Source organism: Lepidochelys kempii, chromosome 1, assembly GCF_965140265.1.
Source record: "Lepidochelys kempii isolate rLepKem1 chromosome 1, rLepKem1.hap2, whole genome shotgun sequence".
Classification (NCBI taxonomy): Eukaryota; Metazoa; Chordata; order Testudines; family Cheloniidae; genus Lepidochelys; species Lepidochelys kempii.
The window spans coordinates 161,768,298-161,791,902 of record NC_133256.1 but is presented as its reverse complement, the minus strand read 5'-3'; the positions used below and the strand labels follow the sequence as shown (position 1 = coordinate 161,791,902).

General features: G+C 39.3%; 1 protein-coding gene across 7 annotated transcripts in view; it reads left to right on the top strand.

Moving 5' to 3' along the window:
• The window catches only part of DOP1B (DOP1 leucine zipper like protein B), an 87,729-nt gene that overhangs the window by 10,627 nt on the left and 53,497 nt on the right, over positions 1 to 23,605 (top strand). For 6 of the 7 annotated variants that reach the window (XM_073361204.1, XM_073361214.1, XM_073361195.1 and 3 more), the window contains 5 exons: positions 14,892 to 15,073; positions 15,162 to 15,332; positions 18,684 to 18,873; positions 21,838 to 21,936; positions 22,787 to 22,910. In XM_073361204.1, the coding sequence (XP_073217305.1) occupies positions 14,892 to 15,073; positions 15,162 to 15,332; positions 18,684 to 18,873; positions 21,838 to 21,936; positions 22,787 to 22,910 (766 nt within the window). Of the gene's footprint in view, positions 1 to 14,891; positions 15,074 to 15,161; positions 15,333 to 18,683; positions 18,874 to 21,837; positions 21,937 to 22,786; positions 22,911 to 23,605 lie in introns of those variants that run through there. The other variant, XM_073361225.1, reaches the window with a different exon arrangement.

Below are 23,605 nucleotides of genomic sequence, written 5' to 3'. Positions count from 1 at the left end.
TTTTTTTTTTTAATAGTCCTGGTGCCAAAATGTAATTGTGCTATTGCAGATTTTGCCTTTGTGTGCTAACAGAATGGGGTGAGGTTCTGTAAAGTTACTGCTGATAGAAGCTAACAGCAGTTTTTGTCTGGAAACTGGTGCTGGTTCATTGTGTGTAGGCATATCGGTAAAGTTAGTGCTTTTAACATACATGTTCATAGCCAAAATATCTTTAATTAAATGATCTAAAATTGTGTTATGCAGAGTTAGGGTTGCCCAATGATAGTTTGTGCCCTTCGAAAATGTAAAGTTCAGCAAAATTCAGACTTCTGAAAACCAGGAAATACGAGGTATTTTACAATATAAAATATCCATCCAGTCTTACCTCTGTCCCCTGGAACTGGCAAGAGCCACTGGGATCTATCTGCATGCATTCCAGCTGCAGTCCCCGTGTTAGGTGTAGCTGTGCTGGTTGGTGCAGATGTGTTTGTGATATGAGGAGATCTGGGATTTAGTTTGAGGAGCATCACAGAGCTGTCATTGAGATGATGTGAGGAGATGTGTGATCAAAGAAAAGAGGTGCATGTGTACCTTGAGGTTCCAGTCTGGCATCATTTCAATATGGAATTGTGTAGGCTGTGTCAGGAGAAGGGCACTGGGGTGGTCTTGCTATGGGTATTGTCAGTAGTGATGAGATAGGAGAGCAGTCTATGGATTTAATGGTGGGTAGGGGAAAGCATAGGTTTAGGTGGTATCCTGTGTGCATGTGTGAAGGGGGTTGTAAATTGTTAAATTTAACAAGTTTGGTATTCTTTCAGGGGAGTAAAAAGAAAAGGAGTACTTGTGGCACCTTAGAGACTAACCAATTTATTTGAGCATGAGCTTTCGTGAACTACAGCTCACTTCATCGGATGCATACCGTGGAAACTGCAGCAGACTTTATATACTCTGTATGTATATAAAGTCTGCTGCAGTTTCCATGGTATGCATCCGATGAAGTGAGCTGTAGTTCACGAAAGCTCATGCTCAAATAAATTGGTTAGTCTCTAAGGTGCCACAAGTACTCCTTTTCTTTTTGCGAATACAGACTAACACGGCTGTTACTCTGAAACCTTTCAGGGGAGTAGGCACAGTGTAGAGAGCAGCCGTCCAGTACAGTAAAAAGGCAGAGTATGTGTATGTGTGTTATGGTATTTTGTGGCATCTCTCAAAGAGGGCATACTTCAGGTTACGTGTGTGTTTTCTTTAAGTCTGTATTTCCTGGTTTTCAGAAGTTTGAGTTTTGATAAACTCCTTGTTTTAAAAGGCCACAAACTATCAGAAAAGGCAACCTTAACTCTGTGTTAATTAAGCTTTTTGCAATTTAGTTTTCTAGGGTTGGGGAGGGGGGATTGTTTTTTTTTGTTTGTTTTTGTTTTTTTGGATAAACGTATATTCATAGAAGTTAGTGGCCATTTAGGCAGTTGTAGTTCTCACCTCAGTATGCAGTTGATATACTACTGTGGCTGGATAGTATTCAAAAGACATAGCTTTTATACAGTGCTTTTCAGCAATAGATCTCAAAGAACTTTATTTCACCTGTTTCCCATATATAAATTGGGAATAAGGAAGTGACTTGACCAAGGTCACCCAGCAGGCCAGTGGCAGAGACGGCAGTAGTCATCTCCATGTGATGGTCTCAGCTAAATGAGAACCTCCCAGGGAGATGAATACAACCTGAAATAGCCACTCTGAGATGTGTGATCTGCTTGATTGGAGAGACTCTGATGTGTCAAGCATGCCCATTCTCAATTCCTCATCCCAGTGTTAACAGTGTGTTCTTGGTACATGCTCCTAGCACGTCTGTTCTCACCTCCTCGCCCACAAGGACATTACTTCTCCAGATCCTGGCTCACATGGGGACAGAGACCCCCAGATCACATAGATGTAAGGTGTGGGGTTCAGACCCCCTCCCAAAAAGGCAGGTCCCCACAGAACCTGGCTCACATGATGGGGGTCAGACCACCATAGATGGGCAGGGCCCCTTGGCTCCTGGCACACACAAGAGGGCAGGGACTGAGGTTCAAACACTCCCAGAGGGGCAGGGACCCCCAATCCTATGGAGGGATAGGAAGAGGGACTCCCTAGAAAGTTAACACCCCCGAGAACCTGGCTTACATAAGGAGGGGCATAGAAGGGGGTCAAACTGCTATACATGGGTCCCCAGATTCTGGTGTGCACAAAAGGGGAGAGTGTAGGGCTCACAGGCACTCCTGCTCCTATTCCCTGCCCCCTTCCCCTTGTCACTCACCTTCATGTCTCTTTCCCAATGTCCCTCCCTCTCACCTGAGGCCCCACCCCCTCACGCCATTCCTCCTCCACCCTCTACAATGGCCCTCCCCTGTCAGCAAGCACATTTAATTTTGTTTTACAAAAATACTTTGTTCTCCAAAAAAATAAAAAACAAAACCCCCACAATTCTGATGGAGATGGATTTTTAGCAGTAGGTCTTCTGACCTTTTCCAGATTTTTGCATGAGGTGGGACTCAGGCTCACACTGGCTGGGTAGGTCAAGTTCAAAGGACTACTGGTTGTTCTCTTAAGCCATCCAAGCCGCTTAAAACTTTCAAGGCTAAAAACCCTGTTAACTCTTCTGTCCACACATGCTCATTTGTTTGGTGCAACATCAAGAACTTCAGAGGCTGATGATCCAAACTAAAGAGCTAAAGTCTTTGGTTAATAGCATTGTATCTGATTTTCTCCAGAGGGCTAATGAGTGGCATGAACCCTGTTGGGGTAACTCTCAGGTGTCTGAGATCCTGGTGTGATGATCTCAGCCCTTGTTTGATCTCTCTCTGGGCAGCAAAATTCATTGCCAGAACATGTCAGCTTTAAGAAAAGCTATATCTCAGGAACCTTCTGCTCAAATGGCCTCCAGTTTGGATCACTGACCAAACCCCGAGGTTCATCTGATAAGCCACACAAGAAACACGAAAGTGGTGTGGGTTTTTTAAAGAGGCTTTCTGCTTTTGGAGTGTCATATCAAAACTCAAAATATATATATTTTGATTTTATTTGGAGTGTCATATCAAAACTCAAAATATATATATTAAAATTTGTATCAAGTTATCCTCAGGGAGAGGCAGGGATAGCTGGTGGTGGTAGTTGTTTTTAGTAGTAAATACTCTCAAAGGCTCCATTTCAGGTTGCAACCCATTATGCTAGGTTCTGTACAAGCATAAAAAGAGAGAATCCTTGTGCTGAATGGCTTATGGTTGTGGAATATGCCAAACTGTTCTCACTGTTTCTTATTCACCCTGCTCTTTGATTCAATAACTTTTGATAGATCCATTGGGAAAACCATTTTGGCTCTGGTTGACCAGACTACCAATGAGTGCAGTTGGTAAGCTAGCAACAGAAGCTTCACAGCGGAGGTGGATGATGGTGATTGTTGTTCATGTGCACATTTCTGATTGTGATCTGGCAGCAGCAGAATCTTCAATTACTGATGAGAGATAGGGTGGAGAACTTGGCTAGCATTTCCCCCCATCCACCCTATAGCAATGGTGCTTACCTCTGTATTGGTAAAGTATATTGGAACAATAACAGAACCTATAATGTTTGAGCTCCATGACTAATACCTCTACCAATTGTGCAATACTAGGGTGACCTCGGATTTAGAATATGCTACCATACATAAAGCTGAATAAGTTTGGAAGGAAGGGGAATTTTTGTGGCCACTGGTGATATTTTTACTTGAGCCGTGGGGGGGCAGAAAGGCTGGCGCAAAATGAGGCAGAACTTCGGAGAGACAGAAGGCAAACTCTTCAGAAACAAGCTCCTTTTCCGTGGCCTTGTAGGATCCCCTCCAACAAGCCTTTCAGTTAGTAATACCTCAGGAAAGGAACAGGGAGTGGCAGAACTTATGCCCCACGCTTCCCTGCTACCCTCCATTTATTTTCTTGCAGGAGTAACACTGACTGCAGGCGCAAATCTTCCACCATCCCTAGTTGGATATAATCTTTTTGATATGGTAGCATAGACAAAGTCATCTTTCTCACTTGCTCCCCAGCAGGTATAAGTTTTTCAGTGCCAGAACATGTGCCTCACCTCTTCCTGGTCACAGTGTACACATTTAAGTTCTGCCATCAGAACTAGTTAGCTCACAAACACGCAAACCTACTCCAACTAAACTGACAACGGTTAAAGCTTACAGAAAATCATATTACACTGATTGCACTCAGACCACGGTGATGGCTAGACATTAAGCATCTAGATAGAAGATTCCATGTTTCACTGTTTTTTAAAATGGTTTCTAAAGAGAAGAAATTCCAAAACACACAATCATATGTATTTTATAGTTCAAGAAATAATATAAATACTTTAATACAAGCATTTCTAATCAGTTTTGAAGCAAGTTTAAAAAAAGTTGGAGGTGGGACGAATCAGTTTTCCTGGGAAGATTTCTGAAAGCCCCAAATATGAAGGTACTGGGACAGGTTGTAAATACATACTCTGAGAACATTGTAGTAAATAGTGCCATCCTGAACTCTGTAAAAAGGATCTTGTAGAGACCATTTAGGCTATACTCCTGGCTCCTGTGAGATCCTCATGAGGAGGCTGTGATGAGCAAGCCCACATTCTTCAGGTTATAGCAATATTATGGCTCCCTCTGAGAGATGAGGGAATCATAGACAAAGACATAAATACTGTAGCTTGAAGACGAGATTAATTCTATATAGGAAGCATTCCACTGTTGCCTTTTTTACAGCTCAGGGCAGCAGCACCTGTTTCCCAGTAGTGGTCCAGCCCCCTTGCCCTTGCCTTACTTGGGTGGAGGCCACTGCTGCTTTCCTTTGTGACGTGTATTTCCAGGGTAAACAGTTCCCTGCCTTTGCTGTTTTGTTCTCTGCGAAAGACAGTCTGCCTAAGCAGGTCCCTTCAGAGATAATTAACTGTGTAATTGCCACAGTTATAAGTTACCGCTATTCTTTCAAAGCAAGCATATTTTATTCGTAAGGTAAAAGCAATACACAGAAAACATTTAAAATAATAAAAGAACCTACACCGTGCTAATAAGCTTACTAGAGATCACCCTAACTCTAGCATGGGCTCTGGCAGGAGCAGTCCTTCAGAACCCCACCCAGGGGTTTTCTTGTGGTTTCAGGTTCATCGTAGCTTCAGCTCAGAACAAGAATCCAGTCTTATGGGGCCTTGGTCGGACAAAGTATTTCCAAACCTTCCCTAAGGATTGGGGGCCCTCTGGGGACCAGTCTGTCTGCTTGCTGAATCAGAACAAAAACCCGGAGTCAGTTTAAACTTAAATTACTTATCCCAATGTCCTTTCTTTGTCAGTTGATCTCTAGTCTAGAGAATCCGGTTTGAAGCTTCGAAAGGTAATCCAGCCAGATAATGGGTTCCCTCCCCAGGGTGAAGCTTCAAAGGGCTGATAACCAGAGGCATTCCATTAGCATACCCCACCTCCCTTAAAAAAAGTTGCCACAATAACACAAAAAGAAAAGGAGTACTTGTGGCACCTTAGAGACTAACCAATTTATTTGAGCATAAGCTTTCGTGAGCTACAGCTCACTTCGTCGGATGAAGTGAGCTGTAGCTCACGAAAGCTTGTGCTCAAATAAATTGGTTAGTCTCTAAGGTGCCACAAGTACTCCTTTTCTTTTTGTGAATACAGACTAACACGGCTGTTACTCTGAAACCTGTCACAATAACACAGAGACAATTGCATTTTTAGTACAATGAAGTTAAATGATACAATGATGTTAAACTTAATTCAGCAAGGGTTTATCCACGATAATACAAGACCTTGTCATAGCTATAAAACGTTAACACTGAGGCTCCAGTCCTCTATTGTCTGTAATTTAACCTGCTAACTCACATGAAAACTACAAACCCTGTCTTATGCTCCCCAGATTTTTAACGCTAGGTAAGTACACGTCCCCTCCAGTGAAGAAAAGTCTTTAAGAAAACTAGGAACAGTCAGATTTTTTTCCTTTTAATCAGATCATGAAACATGGTTTATTTAAATAGAACATCAGTATTCCCAATACATGAAGGCAGCGGGCAGGGCTATGGAATGTTAGCTTTAGGTGTTTGTTCTGCGCAGCAATCACAAGTAAACAGCTTATGGAAGTGTTTTTAAACTCGTGTTCCTTGTTTACTCTATCCTCACCACTATCTGTGAAAACCATAAAAACTCTTGTCCCCTGTTTTTATAGCAAATGTCTTCAGTGCCTGTTTTCTGAGACCCTGTGCGCGTATAGGTGCTACAGCAGCACAGCTGCAGCACCACTGTAGACACTTCCTACATCGACAGGGTTTGTTCTATGGATTTTAGATAATCCACCTCCCCAAGAATTATTCCATTGATTTTACTCACGTCAACATCAAGGGTTAGGTGGCTCAACTGTGGCACGCAGTGTGACTTTTTCACTCCCCCGAGCACCATAACTATGTTGACGTAACTTTTTAAGGGTAGACTGGGCCTTAACAGTTGATGAATCATAAGTTTTCAGTTTATTGCCTCTGTCTCAGACAAGTACGTTGTTAATTCTTAATTAGAGCTAATGCTATAAATTAAGAAGTGTGTTCTGTATTATAACCACGATCCACATACTTCTTAATTTATAGCATTAGCTCTAATTAAGAATTAACAACGTACTTGTCTGAGACAGAGGCAATAAACTGAAAACTTATGATTCATCAACTGTTAAGGCCCAGTCTACTCTTAAAAAGTAAGTGTGTGTGTGTAAATATATATATAATCTGATCTCCTACTTGGTTGTTAAATTTCAGCAAAAATTGGTCAGACTGACCTGTGGTGCTATTGTTTAACAATAGCACGCTTTATCACATTGTTCAGTTCAGTACTGTACATGAACATTATTTGTCCTTCAGAAAAAACATTCTGTTTTGAAGTCCTAGGGAATAAGAACGTTTTATGTGTATGACCTTCACCTATCAGCTATAAAGGGAAGATGTTGATATGGTGGGGATTTGCATTTAAGAAGATGAACAGTATATTAGCTAAGTTTCAGAGTAGCAGCAGTGTTAGTCTGTATTCGCAAAAAGAAAAGGAGTACTTGTGGCACCTTAGAGACTAACCAATTTATTTGAGCATAAGCTTTTGTGAGCTATAGCTCACTTCATCAGATGCATTCAATATATTAGCTAAGTAAATTGGCTTTTGGAAGCAAACTGTTGTCCAAATTAAATGTATTAAATAAGTTTCTAAATGTATGTGTTACTGAAAACTATTTCATTATTTACTTGTTGAAGTAAAGAGAGCCCTGAATACTAATAAAGTATACATTTTTATCTGGGCTGATTTTACATTCGTAACACTGATGGGGAAGCACGTAGTTGTGGTAGTTGTATGTGTTGCATTACAGAAGGAATACTGAAGAATAGGGAGAGATGCAAAAGACTCCAATTTAAATATTCTCATGGGTTTGTAGTGCTGGGAAGGTTAAGAAAATGAAGTTAGATGTGATTAATAGTACCTGATTGAGATGTATGAAATCTGAGGTAGAGAACGAGTTGCTGCCATGAAATCATTTGAGATTTCATACCATCAGGCTTAAAAATAGGAATGTTTCAGTCCTTTCCCTCTGCTTTGCTTGTCATTAAAAAGGGGTTTTGTTCATTGCTGCTGTGTGATGTATGTACTGTTGCAGTTTCTTTACCTTTATAAATATTGGGAATATCCTCTTGTCTGGAGATCTTGGAGGAGAAGGGAGCAGGAATGGGAATCTTCTAAGCTCTTAATTGAAAGTTTGGGATGATGATTCTTTAGCAAATATTTTTCCCGTAACTGCATTACAAGCATTTGCTTTAAATACATGTTTACAAAAACACAAGCAAACCCATGTTCCCTTTCTGCTGTTTGGGTTTTCTTTTCTTGATGATTCAGTCATAATTGTACTAGTTCTCCAGTTGTCTATAGTCTTTCTAGGGCAGAGGTGGGCAAACTATGGCCTGCGGGACCATCCTGTCCGGCCATTGAGCTCCCGGCTGGGGAGACGAGCCCACGGCCCCTCCCCTGCTGTGTCCGCCTGGTTAAGGGCAGGGAGTCCCAGGAGGGGGCGGTTAGGGGACAAGGAGCAGGGGGGTTGGATGGGTCAGGGGTTCTGAGGGTGGCAGTCAGGGGCGGGAAATGGGAGGGGGCGTATAAGGGGTGGGGGCCAGGCTGTTTAGGGAGGCACAGCCTTCCCTACCGAGCCCTCCATACCGTTTTGCAACCCCAGTGTGGCCCTCAGGTCAAAAAGTTTGCCCACCCTTGTCCTAGGGAATCAGTATAGATAAGACCTGAATGTAAATTGATGAGGATTGGACTGTCTCTTAAATAAATAAAAATAAATTTAAAAAATATTATATTTATATTCCAGGCCTCCTTTACCTATTGCCAAAAAAGGGCGAATAGTTTTCAGGTAATCTTCAAAGAAATCGAGGAAAATTTATTTACACTGAGGGCATTTTAATATGTAGAACACACTGTTACAAGCAGCCGTAAATGTTTTTTGAGCACGGGGGGGGACTTTGAAGAAAAACACAACAAAAAATTGTGCTAAATAACATTTTGGGCCTCTCAGCTTAAACTTTATTTGTCATGGGTTTTTTTTATGGCTTGGAGGTGGGGAAAGAACAAAATTCTTAAGACTATATGACTAGTTCAAATGTTTTATAGATTTGTAGAATCAGTAGTTTCTCAATGAACTGTAAGAACAAAACTCTATAGAATTATTATGAATGTTAGGAAACTTGTTGCCAGTAAAATATTTGATTTGAGAAGCTGAACTACATGGACATTTTGTGATGTGTAGCACTTTTCCTCTTCCTCCCCCCAGTTACTTGGAAAGCAGTTGGAAAAAAATGTATCCTAAGTGAGCATAAGCAACTATGTATCTGAAGAAACTGAAGTCAGATTTCACTGACTCATGAGAATCAGAAATATATTTGGCAAATTATCATAAATTCCTAAACCTATGGTAGTCTATTGCAAGTGTTGCACTAGGAACCAGGTGGAAGTTGTTCAGAGCAGGTATAGGTATTTGCTAGGTAAGGTATTATTGCCTTAATTTATGCAGTAAGCCTACAAGGCTCAAGGCCTGTAAGATAATAACTTGGCCAAACTAATTAAGGCATGAGGCCCAAAAAAATTAGCAAAAGTAGCTAACCAAGACTAATCCTAGATAAAAGATATCAAAACATAGAATGCTGTGATGACTAAACTGCTGGTAGGTAATCACTGAGGTGGTAGTTTATAACAGCTTGGGCTATTTTTAGTTCGGGACAGCTGACCACAAGGATGCCATGGTAACTAAGTGATGTATATGTTAATAAGCTTAAGGTAAAAGGAGTAATAACCTGTGGGGGAAGGGCATGCCAACATTAGCAATGTGAGGAACTACAAATAAGGAAAAAAGGCTGAAACCCCTACTGAATATGCGTTAGGCATGGTGGCATCAGTGTAACACATAAAAGTTATATCCCAGCCTGTGTGCGAGGGAAGAGAGAGATGTAGCTCTTGAGAAAGGCCAGGATGACTACCAGTGGTGACGGTGAGGGAGAAGATGAGGAAGATAACTAACACTTCAGGTTGTTTTGCAAGGGATGGTGTAAATATCGGGATGCTCTGCTCATTCTGTTATTACCTCTACCTGCCTTGCTGGATTGGGAGTGAGTGAGTGTGTGTGTGTGTGTGAATTTGCTAAGTGTGTTGTTAAGACTATTATAACTATAGTGTGATGTGCTAAGTGAGAGAGCATTGCAAACAATGCACATTGGGGATCATAGCTGAACGGTAATTCTGATAATGCTGGGCCTGATCTTGGGACAAGAACCAACCAAATTTCAGTGTGCTAAATGGGGAAACTAAATCAGTAATTTAATCAATATACAATCAGTAGATCAGGCAATGCTCATTTTACAGCATCTGGTGTGGGTGCTATCATAATTTTAGTTCATCGTTAATTCAGTTTTAAACCCCGATCTATGGCTTTTAGATTCAACAGTGCTGAGCACCCACAGCTTTTATTGAATTCACAGGGAGTTGTGAGCGCTAATCCGGCCTTTAACTGCTCTGCTTAGCTTCTCCATCTGCCTCATGAAGTTAATTTACATACCTTATTTGACAGTTGTAAGGATGTAGTAGGTAATGTTTGTAAAGCACTTTTCATGTTCAAAGTCCCAAGTAGTATTAGATAGTTACCGTGAGCCATGTTTTGCGACATTAAAATTCCCAAACGTCACAATTAAGTGTACTGAAATAAGTTAACCGAGTACTTAACTATGGTGTAGTATATTTGTTCCAGTTATACACTTTCTTCCTTTTCATGCCTGCCCCCAAAATTGAGTATTATAATGAAGATGACTATGCTTTGAGCCTGGGACCCCACTGTGCTAGCTACTGTAGAAACATAACAGAAGCACACCTCTGCCCCAAAGAGGTTATGACCTAAGTGTAATGCTGTAAGTAATGGTAGATTAAAAACAACCAGATGGGGGATCACAGGGAAACAATTTAAATGACAGTGTTCAGCATGAAGAACAGTGGCCACATAGCAAACCATCTACCTAACAGTCACTTTTTTTGGTAGGCATCATGGCAGAAAAGAGGTTTAAGGTCTGAAAATAAATATAATTGTTCTTATGAAATTGTAACCTTTTACTAAAAATGTCCCTTGGATCTTGTTCAAGACTGCACATCCTAATGACATACATAATATGACTAACCTTTACTGGCCATACTGTTCAATCCCACACAATGCAACTAATGAACTCAAATGCATAATATATCGTTAAGCAAAGTAAAATATAGGTTACAACATAAATGTAGATTTGGATCTTTGCTGTAATATTTTCTATTTTGTTGAACTTGGAAAGTTACTGAATTAGAACAAGTTAATGTATATGTTTAAGACAATTGTGGGAGGGAAACTGGGAAAATGACTAGGAATTTTCTATTGTACTCTTAACAAGGTCTTTGTTACTTATGTTTGTATTCTACAAATTAACAGTTATTTGTATGCAATCCAAATTAGGAATAATGTCAAATTTGGTGAATATTGGCTAAGCACTTGAGTTGGAAAATGTTCACTCAGCTTCTGGTTCTCTGTCACTTCTGACATGTCAGCTGATCTCCAGTATAGTTGGACATATTTTAGAGTCCAATTAATAACATTGGCTTCCTTTTGGCATCCTATCTTTAAAGTAAAGTTTATAATTCTATAAAATAAACCAACATTCTTCGAATTCGTTGCCATGGCTACAGTAGCTATACATGTAATAAGTAAAGCATAAATGATTCATGCTCCACCTACTCTTTCCATTTTCCTGGCTAATTCTGCCTCTTCCTCACACATTTACCTTCCACAAAACAGCCGTCCATCATTTCTAGCTCAGTAAGACTCCAAAAACAACTGAAAAGAAATAAAAGGACAGATTTTTTTTTTCAAATCTTCCAGATATGCCTATTATTTCTCCTAACTCAGTGAGCTACTCCATACTGAGGGATAAACTTTCAGTTAAGAAAAATAACAAAACAAACTACCATTGATCCTATCTTTCAAATAAAACCTACCTGTTTTACCAAATCTACTTAAAATTAACTTCTGCCAATTTTTGTGTAAATAAATCCTGAGTTGTTGACCTGACCCTGTCTATAACCTCTAATTGTAACAGATAAAATATTTAGTAATTTAGCTTAATTAAAACATAATTCCTTCAAATGTTGCTTATGCAGGAGGTTTCAAGGAGCTTTAACAATACGGAAAATGTGAAGAGCCTGCCATATTCCACTTGTTCAGGACAAAAAGGCTCTGACAAAGACTGCTAAATTTCTTATCTGTAATCAAAGAATAATTTCTGCAATTTTGGGGGAAGTGGTTGAATCCAAGATTTAAGTTTAAAACAATTCCGCCTTTTTTAATGGAACTGTGACTGGTGCTTCCATAATATTCTAATGTATTCTGCAGTCTGACGTAAAGGCATTTTGTATCTGCTGGAAAACCAGTGGTAGTCTTAACCTGTAATACATGTATTTTCGTCTAATGTTGCTTACTAGTGTCCATCTTGAGTAGAGTATTAGAATGCAACTTGCTAATGAGGAAAAGATTTAAAAACAATCTTCACCCACTACCCCAGAAAAATCCTGAAGGCATGAGATCATTTTCAAAAAAATAATTTAATTAATCTCCGAATTCTTCCAGTTTGGTGAAAGGAAGTCTGGATGAAGTAAGCCTTGATGATTGCACATAATTTTATGCATTCATAAAATGTGGGAAAGGCTAAGGAAATGCGAGGGAAATGTGATCTTGATGAAATTACCATAAGGTAGATGTATGACTAGTTGAAAGACCATACTCAAAGTAGTTATCCATGGCTGGCTGGCTGTCCAACTGGGAGGATGCATTTAGTGGAGTCCCACAAAGGTCAGTCCTGGGTCTGGTACTATGCAGTATTTTCGTTTAATGACATGGATAATAGAGTGGACTTATAAAATTTACAGGTGGCATCAAGCTGAGAGGAGGTTGCAAGCTCTTTGAAGGACAGGATTAGAACTTAAAACAACTTTAGCAAATTGGAGAATTGGTCTGAAATTACCAAGATGAAATTTAGTAAAGAAAAGTGTAAAGTACTATACTTGGAAGGAAAAGTCAAATGCACAATTATAAAATAGAGAATAACTGGCTTGGCGATAGTACTGCTGAAAAGGATCTGGAAGTTATAGTGAATCATAAATTGAATGAATCAACAATGTGACGTAATTGCAAAAAAGTCTGTTACCATTCTGGGGTGTATTAACAGATGTCTTATATAAAACATTGGGGACAGGGAGGTAACTCTCCCGTTGTACTCAGCCTTGGGGAGGCCTCAGCTGGAGTACTGTGTCCACTTCTGGATGCCACACTTCAGAAAGGATGTGGCCAAATTGGAGAGTCCAGAGAAGAGCAACAAAAATTATAAAAGGTGTAGACTATCTGGCCTGTGAGGAAAAGTTTTAAAATAAACTGGGCATGTTTAGTCTTGAGAAAAGAAGACAAAGTGGGGACCTGGTAAGTCTTCAGATATATTAAGGATTGTTGTGACTAGGACTGGTCAATTGTTCTCCATGTCCACAGAAGTCAGGACAAGAAGTAATGGGCTTAATGTGCATCAGGGGAGTTTTAGATTAGATATTGGAAAAACTTTCTAACTATAAGGATAGTTTAAGCTCTGGAATAGGCTTCCAAGGGAGGTTGTGGAATCCCCATCATTGGAGGTTTTTAAGAACAGGTTAGACAGCCTCCTGTCAGGGATGGTCTAGGTTTACTTGGTTCTTCTCAGCACAGAAGTCTGGACTTGATGACCTCTTGTAGTCCCTTCCAGCCATACATTTCTATGATTCTATGCTTAGTGTAGGATTATTCATTAAGAAGCGGTGAATTAAGCAGCCTGCATGTGAAGCTGTGATTCAAATGGAAAAGCCCTTCTTACGAGAGCTCACTCACTGAGCAAAATTCTCACACAGGTGCTCTGTGATTGAGGAATGGCAGGCAGCATAGCTCATGGATTTAGGAGAATGTAGACTAGTTCATGTTTGTCCAAATTTCAGAAGACACACAAACATTACAGACTTGCTGTTGTGCAGGAGAATTAGTTACACACCTTCCTCCACCCAGCTTTTGCTGATGCCAGGAGTATTTTTTCTTTTGTTATTCCCAGGGCTTTAAGTGTCCTATTCTGCTAGGGAAGATTACTTGCAGTCATTAGAAAGTAAATTTGTACAAGGGACACGTACTATATAATATGATATTTTTGCAATACCTCAAGTTGTTCCATGATTTTACTGAATAGTGTCATTCATGACTAGTCAATAAGTAACTTAATTGTTAATTTACTGATAGAATATTATGGTATTTGTCTTGATTTGAATAAGTCAGAACAAGAAGAAAAAGTATTTACAGCCTAGATATTTTCTTTTTACGGATGAGTTAGAACTTTTAGAGTAAACAATTTAAGTATATATTTAGGGGGTGTGAGCCATTTGTTAAGATTGTGAAAGTATACCAACCAAAGTCCAGCATTCAGGCAGTCTTTGTACCTTGCTGCTGTAGGCATTACTAACATTATGTAGAGGAATCTTTCATGAACATTCTAAAATTTGAAGGGGCGCTCCATAAATGTGTTCTACCTTAATTTTATATGTAAAGTTTTATTATGTCATGAATAGAAGAGATAATACTTGGATTTAGATTTGTAATGAGTCCTCTACATAGCAAATGTTACATTTGTGTGTATTTTGTCCAGCTAAATTGTTTTTTAAGTGATGATCAGTTTTTCAGTATGTTGTAACATACCAGTCCTTTACATGGAGCCGCTCTAAGAATCTTCACTTTTACTGTAGTTTCAGTCTAAGGCCTAGAGCTAGTAATGATTGTTGTAGTCATGTTCTTTAAACATTGCCACACTTCTTACACTTTATTGTCCAATATGAGATAACAAAATCAGCCATCCTTATATGTGAAACAAAAACAAAAAAACGCTTACAGGTTGTGTGCAACAAGGAAAGAGTCTGTTACTACTGAACTCTTTCCTCCTTTCCCAGACCCTGAATGCTGAGAAAAATTCTTCCTTCTGTTCCTCAATTCCTATCCGATTTACTGTCAGCCTTTGACTGCTGTCTTCCATCCTCCAAAGAAAAGAATTTCCACACCAATTCTTCAACTCTAGTGATCTCTGCTCTGTTAATGTAATATTATGCATTTATGGAAGAAAACTCTTGAATGCCTTATTTAATTCTACAAAGTAAATTTTCTATCACAAAACCTTTTTTCAGTTAAAATGTTGGTTGATTAATGTTGGATGTTGTGCATGTACAATAACTTTTTGTTCCTTCCTTCCTTCCTTCTCCCCCATCCCCACTGTTTGTACAGGCTCTTCAAAGTAACTTGAAGTACTCCCTCTTGCCAAGACGTCTGATTATCAGTAAGAGATTATCTCAGTGTTTACATCCAGCTTTACCTAGTGGAGTGCATTTAAAAGCACTAGAGACCTATGAAATCATCTTTAAAATTATTGGGACAAAATGGCTTGCCAAAGACTTATTCCTCTACAGGTAACTTGCTCTTTGAAAACTCAGACTTAAAATTTCATAATAGATTATTTTATAAAATGACAAAATCTTTCTTTTTCTTTTTTTAAAGCTCTGGTTTGTTTCCCCTGCTTGCAAATGCAGCAATGTCAGTGAGGCCTATTCTCCTTGGTCTGTATGAGAAATATTTTCTTCCTCTGCAAAAGTCCCTCTTGCCAAGTCTTCAAGCCTTTGTAATTGGACTGCTGCCTGGATTGGAGGAGGGGTCGGAAATTTATGACAGGTGGATTGCTTATGTTACTTGAGAAACGTAAAATGCAATACTCAATCACTTCCCTATTTATTGAATTTTATTTATTTATTTATTTTTGAAGGAACCCATATCTAGAAATCCTCATCCAGACGGAGGATGTCTAATGCAGGGCTACTGAGGGATGGGATGGGAAGGGAAAAATACTAGAAGTTGGAAGAGAATGGAGGAAAGACAGATGCATGAAATGCAAGGGGAAGTGGGGCAGGAGTAAGGGAGAAAAGAAATAAAAGGATAAAAAGAAATTGTGTAGTTAAACTTTGGGGGGAAAGTTGCATTAAATCAAGTTGAGTCGTCCACTATATTTAGAAAGCAACACAGCTCTCCTTTCAAAATTTCTGAATACTTATCTTTACATTTCAAATCTGTAATGGGGCATTGAGGAGATCTTTTGACAGACTAAACTAAGCCTGTGTTTTTTGCACTCTTTAAATCTTTTGTTAAAGGGGAATTCCTGTTTTCTGTACATATCTAGATTGCAAGCATTCTATATTAGAAGACCACCTTGTGTTCCTGGCTGCACTAGTAAATGTACCACTTCTAAAACTCACTATCAAAAATGTCTTTTTCACCCAAAGCCTCTTAATGCAGTGTTGAAAATGATGACCAGCTGGTGTGGTCTGGTTCAACAAAGTTCAACTCACTTTGTATCAATGCATCTAGATACCTGGTTGAAGAGGTACTGTTGCAGTACACTTAGTCACTAGACTTTTGGTTATGTAATGATTGTACTTCCATCAAGTAATAGCTGTAACAAAACTATTTTGCAATAACCTGTTGCAGGAATTGCGCCACTAGATAACTTTCATTATATTTCACTGAATACTCTCTCTACTTAGACAGTGACTAAATACGTTTGTCGTATACAGTACATATGTGTTTTCCAGATTGATGCATTCTGTTCTCCTTCCCAAGAAATGGTGGAATTGAGTTTAGTTGTAATTGTCTGTTTTGACAAAAGATGTTTTGTTTAGCTTCACGTAATGTTTCTTTGTAAAAGTGTCAAGTCATGAAGGTGTAGAAAAAGCTTTATTTACATTGACAGTTAGCATCTATTGTTATGAGTGAACAAGAATAAGCTGTGTTTGTTTAGTTTCTGGTAAATAGCTTTCAATTGCTGAATTACTGGCTGTTAGGCAGATGGATAAATATAAGTGTTGCCTCTTCTACAACTGCTGCATGAAAAAGTGAGTTGAAAGTGTGTGTGTGTGTGTGTGTGTGTGTGGTTTATACATTCTGTCATGTTACCTTAACGTGGCTGAAATTTAACCATTAAGTGCAGCAATACTGTGAAAAGCGACTTTGCAAAAAGATATCATGTGATCCCATATTTGTGTCCATTTTATGATTTAAAACTCAGTCTGCTCAATTAACATGTACAAATATTTTCCAACTGCACCCCCAGTAAGCTGACGCTAGAATCTGAAAGTCAATTTAGGTTCTTTTTGGCTCAGACATTAGCAGTAATACATCTGCTACGATCAGAATGTAGTTAATAATTCTGTGTATAAACTAGACTAGCAGCTCACATACTCATAGCTATATTGGTTGTGCAAGATTAGCAATTTTTGTGAGTGAAAATTCTGGTCATTAAAGTAAATAAGCTAACTGAATGTACACTGGAATCGGGTTTCTTAAGGGAAGGTGCTTCTCTTTTACATGGTTGCTTGTTAGAGTAGAGCCAAGCTTTATATTCTACATGCAATTTTATTGCAGACAATTGGAAATAAAAGATGGAAGAAGCTTGACACAGTGCAGGTCAACTGCATCTGTATTTCCCCTCTATGGTCCCCTTAAGCTTTCAGCTCCCCAGCCATTGCCTCTCTTGGGTAGAGACACACACATACCTTTCTTTCTGAGTAAGGGATTTCCACACTTCAGTCCCCTGACTATACTGTGAAATCCTCCACAAAAGACTCCCTAAGCAGGCTTCTTTTGTCTTCTCTTCAGAGACGATACACTGTAGTTGCGACAGATATAAGGTTCCACACGGCTCTTTCTAAGCAAGAATGTTTTAGTCTTAAGGTAAAAGCATTACAGAGAGAGAACTAATTTAAAACTATTTAAAAAATTTTAAAAAACCTACACGAATGCTAGTAAACTTTCTAGAGATCCCTCATCCCAACTCCAACATATGCCCCTGCAGTCCTTCAAAATCCCACATTGGGTGTTCCTGTGGTTTCAAGATCATAACATCCTTTTGCCCAGAACAAGAACCCTCATGAGATTGTGAGGCACTCATTTGCCCAGTCTGGGCCTTTTGAAGAGACTACGAATAGGTTGTCAGCCAGACAATGGATTTCTGGTCAAGGCAAAGCTTCAAAAGGATGGACTCAGAGGCGGGTCACTTGCATTCCCCTCACCTCCAGTATTTGCTAGGAAATCTACTTCATGCTTACTGTCCCAAAAGTTGAAGCTCTTACTACTATTCAAAGATTTCATTAGTCAAGACTCTGAGAGAAGTGGCATACAATTCCACAATAACATATAAACAATTGCCTTTTTAATACAATGGATCCCCAAAGGCATTAAACTTAATTCAGAAAGGGTTAATTTAATTCAGTAAAGTTTCTTTATTCTATAAGGTTTGTCCAGGATATTGTCCTATCTGTGAAAAGGCTTTCACATGCTACTTTTTGCTTCCTCAGGCAAGGGGATGTGATGATCCTGCGATCCTTTGGGCTAAACTCTGCATAATTATCACTAAGTTTTTAGATGTTTAAAATAATAAATTTAGCTACTATAGGTATTGAGCCTGATCACCCAATATGTTGTATTAAAGTGTACACTGTACAAATTTCATAACTGAAGAAAAGTTAAAGTATTTATATTGCATTAGTGCGGAGAGGAGCTACTGAGAAAACACTGAAATGCATGGATGTTTCACTGAAACAGAGTGACTTAACAAACAGCTAAAAATAATCATTCTGTGCAAGTCCTTTCAGTCCAACTGGTTCAGGAATTAGCTACCAAAAACTACTGCATTATTTACTGTCAAGTTACAGTTTGTGTGACATTTATGCAAAACGTGTAGTTACTGGAGAAGTTGCCAAAGTGGGCAGACAAACGTTCCATTGAGTGTGCATGATGATAAAAGATTTGTTACAGCACTTGCCATTATGGCAAAATCATCTCGGAAAGGGTAACACTGAAAATGTAAATAAAGGGAGGAAATTGGAAATGGACATTAAAAAAGCTACGGGGTATTAACAAACTGAAAGTATTGCACTTGAATTCAGTGACAGACTTCAATGGAATTAACGTATTTTACATGGAAAGGTAAATCTTTATAATATTATTTCCTCTTTTTTATTTTACACACAGAACAGATGCTTTGCTTGTGAAGCTGTCTGTACTAACAGGCCAAGAAGTGTTCTATGCTGCTATCTGGGGGAGTGTTCTGGTCAGCCCTTCTATAAGACTTCCTGCTTCTCTGTTTGTTGTTAGTCATATCAACAGAGAGTTGTCTGGAAAACAGCAGAAGTACATGCTGGGAACTGATTATAAGCTCACAGTAAGTTCATTACGTTGCTAGTGGGATATTCTCAACTACGATAATGCTGACACAGTCGAAAACAGTATCCTTCTCAGTACAAATTAAAGTCCCAAGCTCTTTAAAGAGCATCAGTAAGAGAATGAAATGTCTAATTCAAAATTTGCTCAATGAGTGGAGAATCTCAACTGAAGTGGTAATAATGAAAAATAATTCTTGCAAATTTTGATCAATATGTAGAATGGCAAACAGGTAATTTAAAAAGATGGTCAATGATACAAAAAAGGAATGGATGGTGTTGCCTTGTTACAGTAAAACTAATTTAACCCTGTTTATTTGTATTGCAGCAGTGCACAAAGACTTCAGTCAGAATTGAGGCCCTATTGTGTTAGGCATTGTATACAAACAGTTCAAAATCAGTATCCATTTTATACTCTATAAAAAACTAAAAAGGGGAGGTGGAGTGAGATCCAATGTATTCTTTCAATTAATGAAAAGACTATCCTCTGCAACCACTAATATTAGCTGCCTACCCTATTGCAGTCATCCAGAAGTGCTTGAGAGAAGAAGATTTGGAGAGTCTCATCATTCTTGGCTCCAGAAAGTAGGACAAAATGTGAAAAATAGGAAATGAGCAGAGAAGCAGTGCGTGGGGGAGTGAACTACCTAAGGGTGGCATGTCCTTGATAATTATTAACCAAACTCCTTTACAACACCAGCATTTCTGCGCTCACCTTGGGCTGCAATTTCTTTGGTTACAGGAATATTAAATACAGCATTAAGGATTTGGTGTGGTCTAAATCAGAAAAGACAAGAAATGAAAAATAAAGCTGATATGACCATCTTTGCTTACTCCATTTTGCCTTTAGGAATGGAATGTCAAACTCTGTCATTGTACATCAGACACAGCGTTTAAGATTTTCTTGTTTTTTTTTTTAACTTTAACACCCTGCACCTTTGCACATTATTTAAAATAACGTGCAACTAAACCAAACAGCAGTAAACCAACAGAAGAACTCCAGTATCTATTGTCTTGTATTTAATTTCCTTTCTTGAAATTGAAAAATGTTTCATAGGTTTTAAATCACCTATCTTTTTACCAGAAATACTGGAATAACCATAACTAATTATCAGACAGGATGTGTTGTCTCAAGATGCAGATATTAAACAAATTAGTTATCATTGGCAGGCAGCAGATATTCAAAATGTGGCCTACCCAGATATGTAGAAATGCTAATCATGATATATGAAACAGTATGAAGCTCAATGCAATTTTATGTTCTCCTATTTGTGGAAAGAAAGTTCTTTTTAAATATGTAGATTTCAATGCTTTTCAAGTGTCACCGTGCCTCGGTGGGTCACGGCTGAAGATGCCAGATGCAGGGCAAACTGCTGTGAAATTACTCAATAATCATACTGTTGCCAATCCTTTGGAATCTAATATCTAAAGGTTTATTTATAAGAGAAAAGAAAGAGGAGAGAGTTCAAATGGTCAAAGGAATCAAATACGTACACTCATTGCAAAGTTCTTGGATCGGGTTTGAAGCAGTGATGGAATGAACTGCTGGTTTATGTCTCTGGTAACATCCGAAAGATTGGAAGGTCCTTAGTCCATTGATCAGAATGCTCCTTTTAACGTAAGTCTATAGTCCAGAGATCAGAGCAGGAGAGAGGCAAAACAGAGATGCTTCCAGGGCCTTTTATACTTTCTCCCATGTGGAGGGAAAACTCTCAGTGTTAGGCTATGTCTACACTACGGACCTTACGCGGCTCAGGTGTAGCAGTACACCTGTGCTGCTGTAAGGTCTCCTGTGTAGTAGCTCTTCTGCTGGCATAATTAAACCACCCCCAACGAGTGGCATTGGCCATGTTAACAGGAGAGCCTCTCCTGCCGACATAGCGCTGTCCACCCCAGCACTTTTGTCACAGAAACTTCTGTCTGTCAGGGCGGTGCTTTTTTCACATCCCTGGCCGACAAAAGTGGTGGTCTAGACAAACCCTTAGTTTGTGGAAAAGTACAGGAACAAGATGGAGTCCAGAGTCACTTGAGCAAGTTCATGCCGTTGCATGCTGTGATGAGTCATACCAGGAGCATTACCCATATGCCTATGAAGGCCCATTGTGCAGGGATAAGCTGCTTCCATGGCCCATTATGTTCGTTGATGGGCCATCAACTTGAATGGTCCATTCACACTGTGCTAGCTAGATTAGGTGTAAACTAACTAAGTAAGTTATCACAAGAGCAAACCCATTTGAAATACAGGTATGTAGTCAATACTCATAACTTCAGATGATCTATGCATACAAACATAATCATATTCAGCAAATCATAACTTTTCCATTGACACTTTACATCAGGGGTGGCCAACCTGTGGCTCCGGAGCCACATGCGGCTCTTCAGAGGTTAATATGCGGCTCCTTGTACAGGCACCGACCCTGGGCTGGAGCTACAGGCGCCAACTTTCCAACGTGCCGGGGGTGCTCACTGCTCAACCCCTGGCTCTACCACAGGCCCTGCCCCCACCCACCCCCTCCACTGAACCTGCCGTGCTCTCGCTCCTCTTCCCCCCCCCCCCGCCCTCCGAGCCTCCTGCACGTCACAAAACAGCTGATCGGGAGGAAGGGGGAAGGTGTTGATCGGTGTGGCTGCTGGTGGGTGGGAGGCGCTCGGCGTGGGGGGTAGGGAGAGCTGATGGGGGGGCTGCTGATGTATTACTGTGGCTCTTTGCCAATGTATGTTGGTAAATTCGGGCTCCTTCTCAGGCTCAGGTTGGCCACCCCTGCTTTACATGATATACTTTGTACAAGATTTGTTGCAATTGGATAACCGTGGTAGCAACAATGATGTACATGCTCACATTTTAATGATATAATGTCACACCAAGTAAAGGTACTGATGTTGGTATTCCTATAAGAAGATAAAGTATTTAGTAGCTATCAACAGTATTTATAACCATTTGTTTATATTTATTTCTCACATTACAGGTAAAATCTTTGCGTGTGTCAGTATTGGATTCAAACGTTCTTGTGCAACGAAACACTTTGGAAGTGCTTCTCTTCTTTTTCCCATTTTATACATCTTTGGTAAGAGCATTATTTGAATGTCATTATGATTACTTTATTGGAGGAAGAATAAGATCTTACTGAGGAAAGATTCTTGTAGGATCCTATATAATCTAGATACTCCTGTGAATACACACCAGTTATTTTCTCTTTCTAAAGATATTTCTGCATGGCCAAAAGAAACCAAAACAGCCCTGCAGAAGCAAGTCTCAGAGCTCAGTTCTACAGACTTGATCTCATGGAACTTTACGCTGTGGCCCTAAAAACAGCCACATAGACATTTCGGCTTGGGCTGGACTTTGGGTTCTGAAGCCTCGGGAGGGGAGTGGGTTTCAGATCCTGAGCTCCAGCCCAGGCTGGAACATCTATGTGGTTATTTTTGGTGCCACAGCATGGGGTCCGCAAGCACAAATCTGTAGACCCGGGCTCTGAGACTTGCTGATGCAGGCTTGTGAGGGGGTTTTGTTTTTAAATTCCCTTTCTTCCCCACCCTATGTAGATAGAGCCTTGAGTCTAATCCTGCAACATTTGCAGTCAGTAGTTTGGCCATGGACTTCAGCAGGGTCAGGCATCCACTTTGTTTCCCCAAAAGTCCCACATGGTGGTTACCAAGGCTTGATGTCTTAATTGTGGTTATGCAATAAAAATTTGAAAATGACCACACAATTTTAAAGGAAGACTTCAGTGGATCAATTCTACTGAGATTTTAAATTGTAGATTGTTGATGGTTTGTCCCTGTTCTCCTTTAGTAGGCTAGATCTATTAACATATCTTTGTCAGTATTATATCTGATACTGGTAGCCATTAGAAATTATTTAATTGTGAATTTTACAGTTCACCTACAGCTAAGTTGTCTTTATTCTTTGTCTAGGACTACAATGAAAGCACTGTTCCACTGCTCAGGTCTGATGTAGTCCATATTCTCTCAGCAGCTACACAGACACTCTTGAGGAGAGACATGTCACTAAATAGAAGACTATATGCGTGGTTGCTAGGTACTGTGCAATATGTGGTGACATTCAGTTTAAATATCTAATTTGTATTTTGTCCACTACATTTGAATATACTTTTCCAGAGATGATTAACATAAGTCTCTTCATTCTGTTCATAAATGACAACTCTTTTGCAATTGAGAATTCTATTAAGCAAATATTATTTCAGATGATAAATTAAATAAATTCTGCCTTCTTAAATCTTAGTGTCTAACAAATGCTTGATATCCCTCATCACAGTTCAGTCTTGGAATGTCTATAACAAGTTTGAGGGATAACTTTAGTCAGAGAGCAAACATCCCTGAATTTGAAGCAGAAATGATTGTTCTTTGTAATCTGTAAATCTTGATTTACATTCCATAGCATTTAAGAGTATCTACAACAATTCTGTACAGATGCAATTCTTAAACTGTAGTATGTGAGCTCCAGTCAAGTAGAACAAGGGTTGCTTTAAAGTAGTGAATCAGAATCAAAATCTTATCTCAATTAAAATTACAAAAGTGATAACATAGTTTGAGTATAACATAGTTTGAGTAACAAACTGATGACAATAGTTACCAAGTTAGTCTTCCATTTATAAGACATCTTAATACCAGGCTGGCTTGGTTGTCTGTTCTCTCCATATGAGGAGAGATTAATAAAATAGGGACTTTTCATCTTGGAAAAAAGAAAACTAAGGGGGGATATGATAGAGGTCC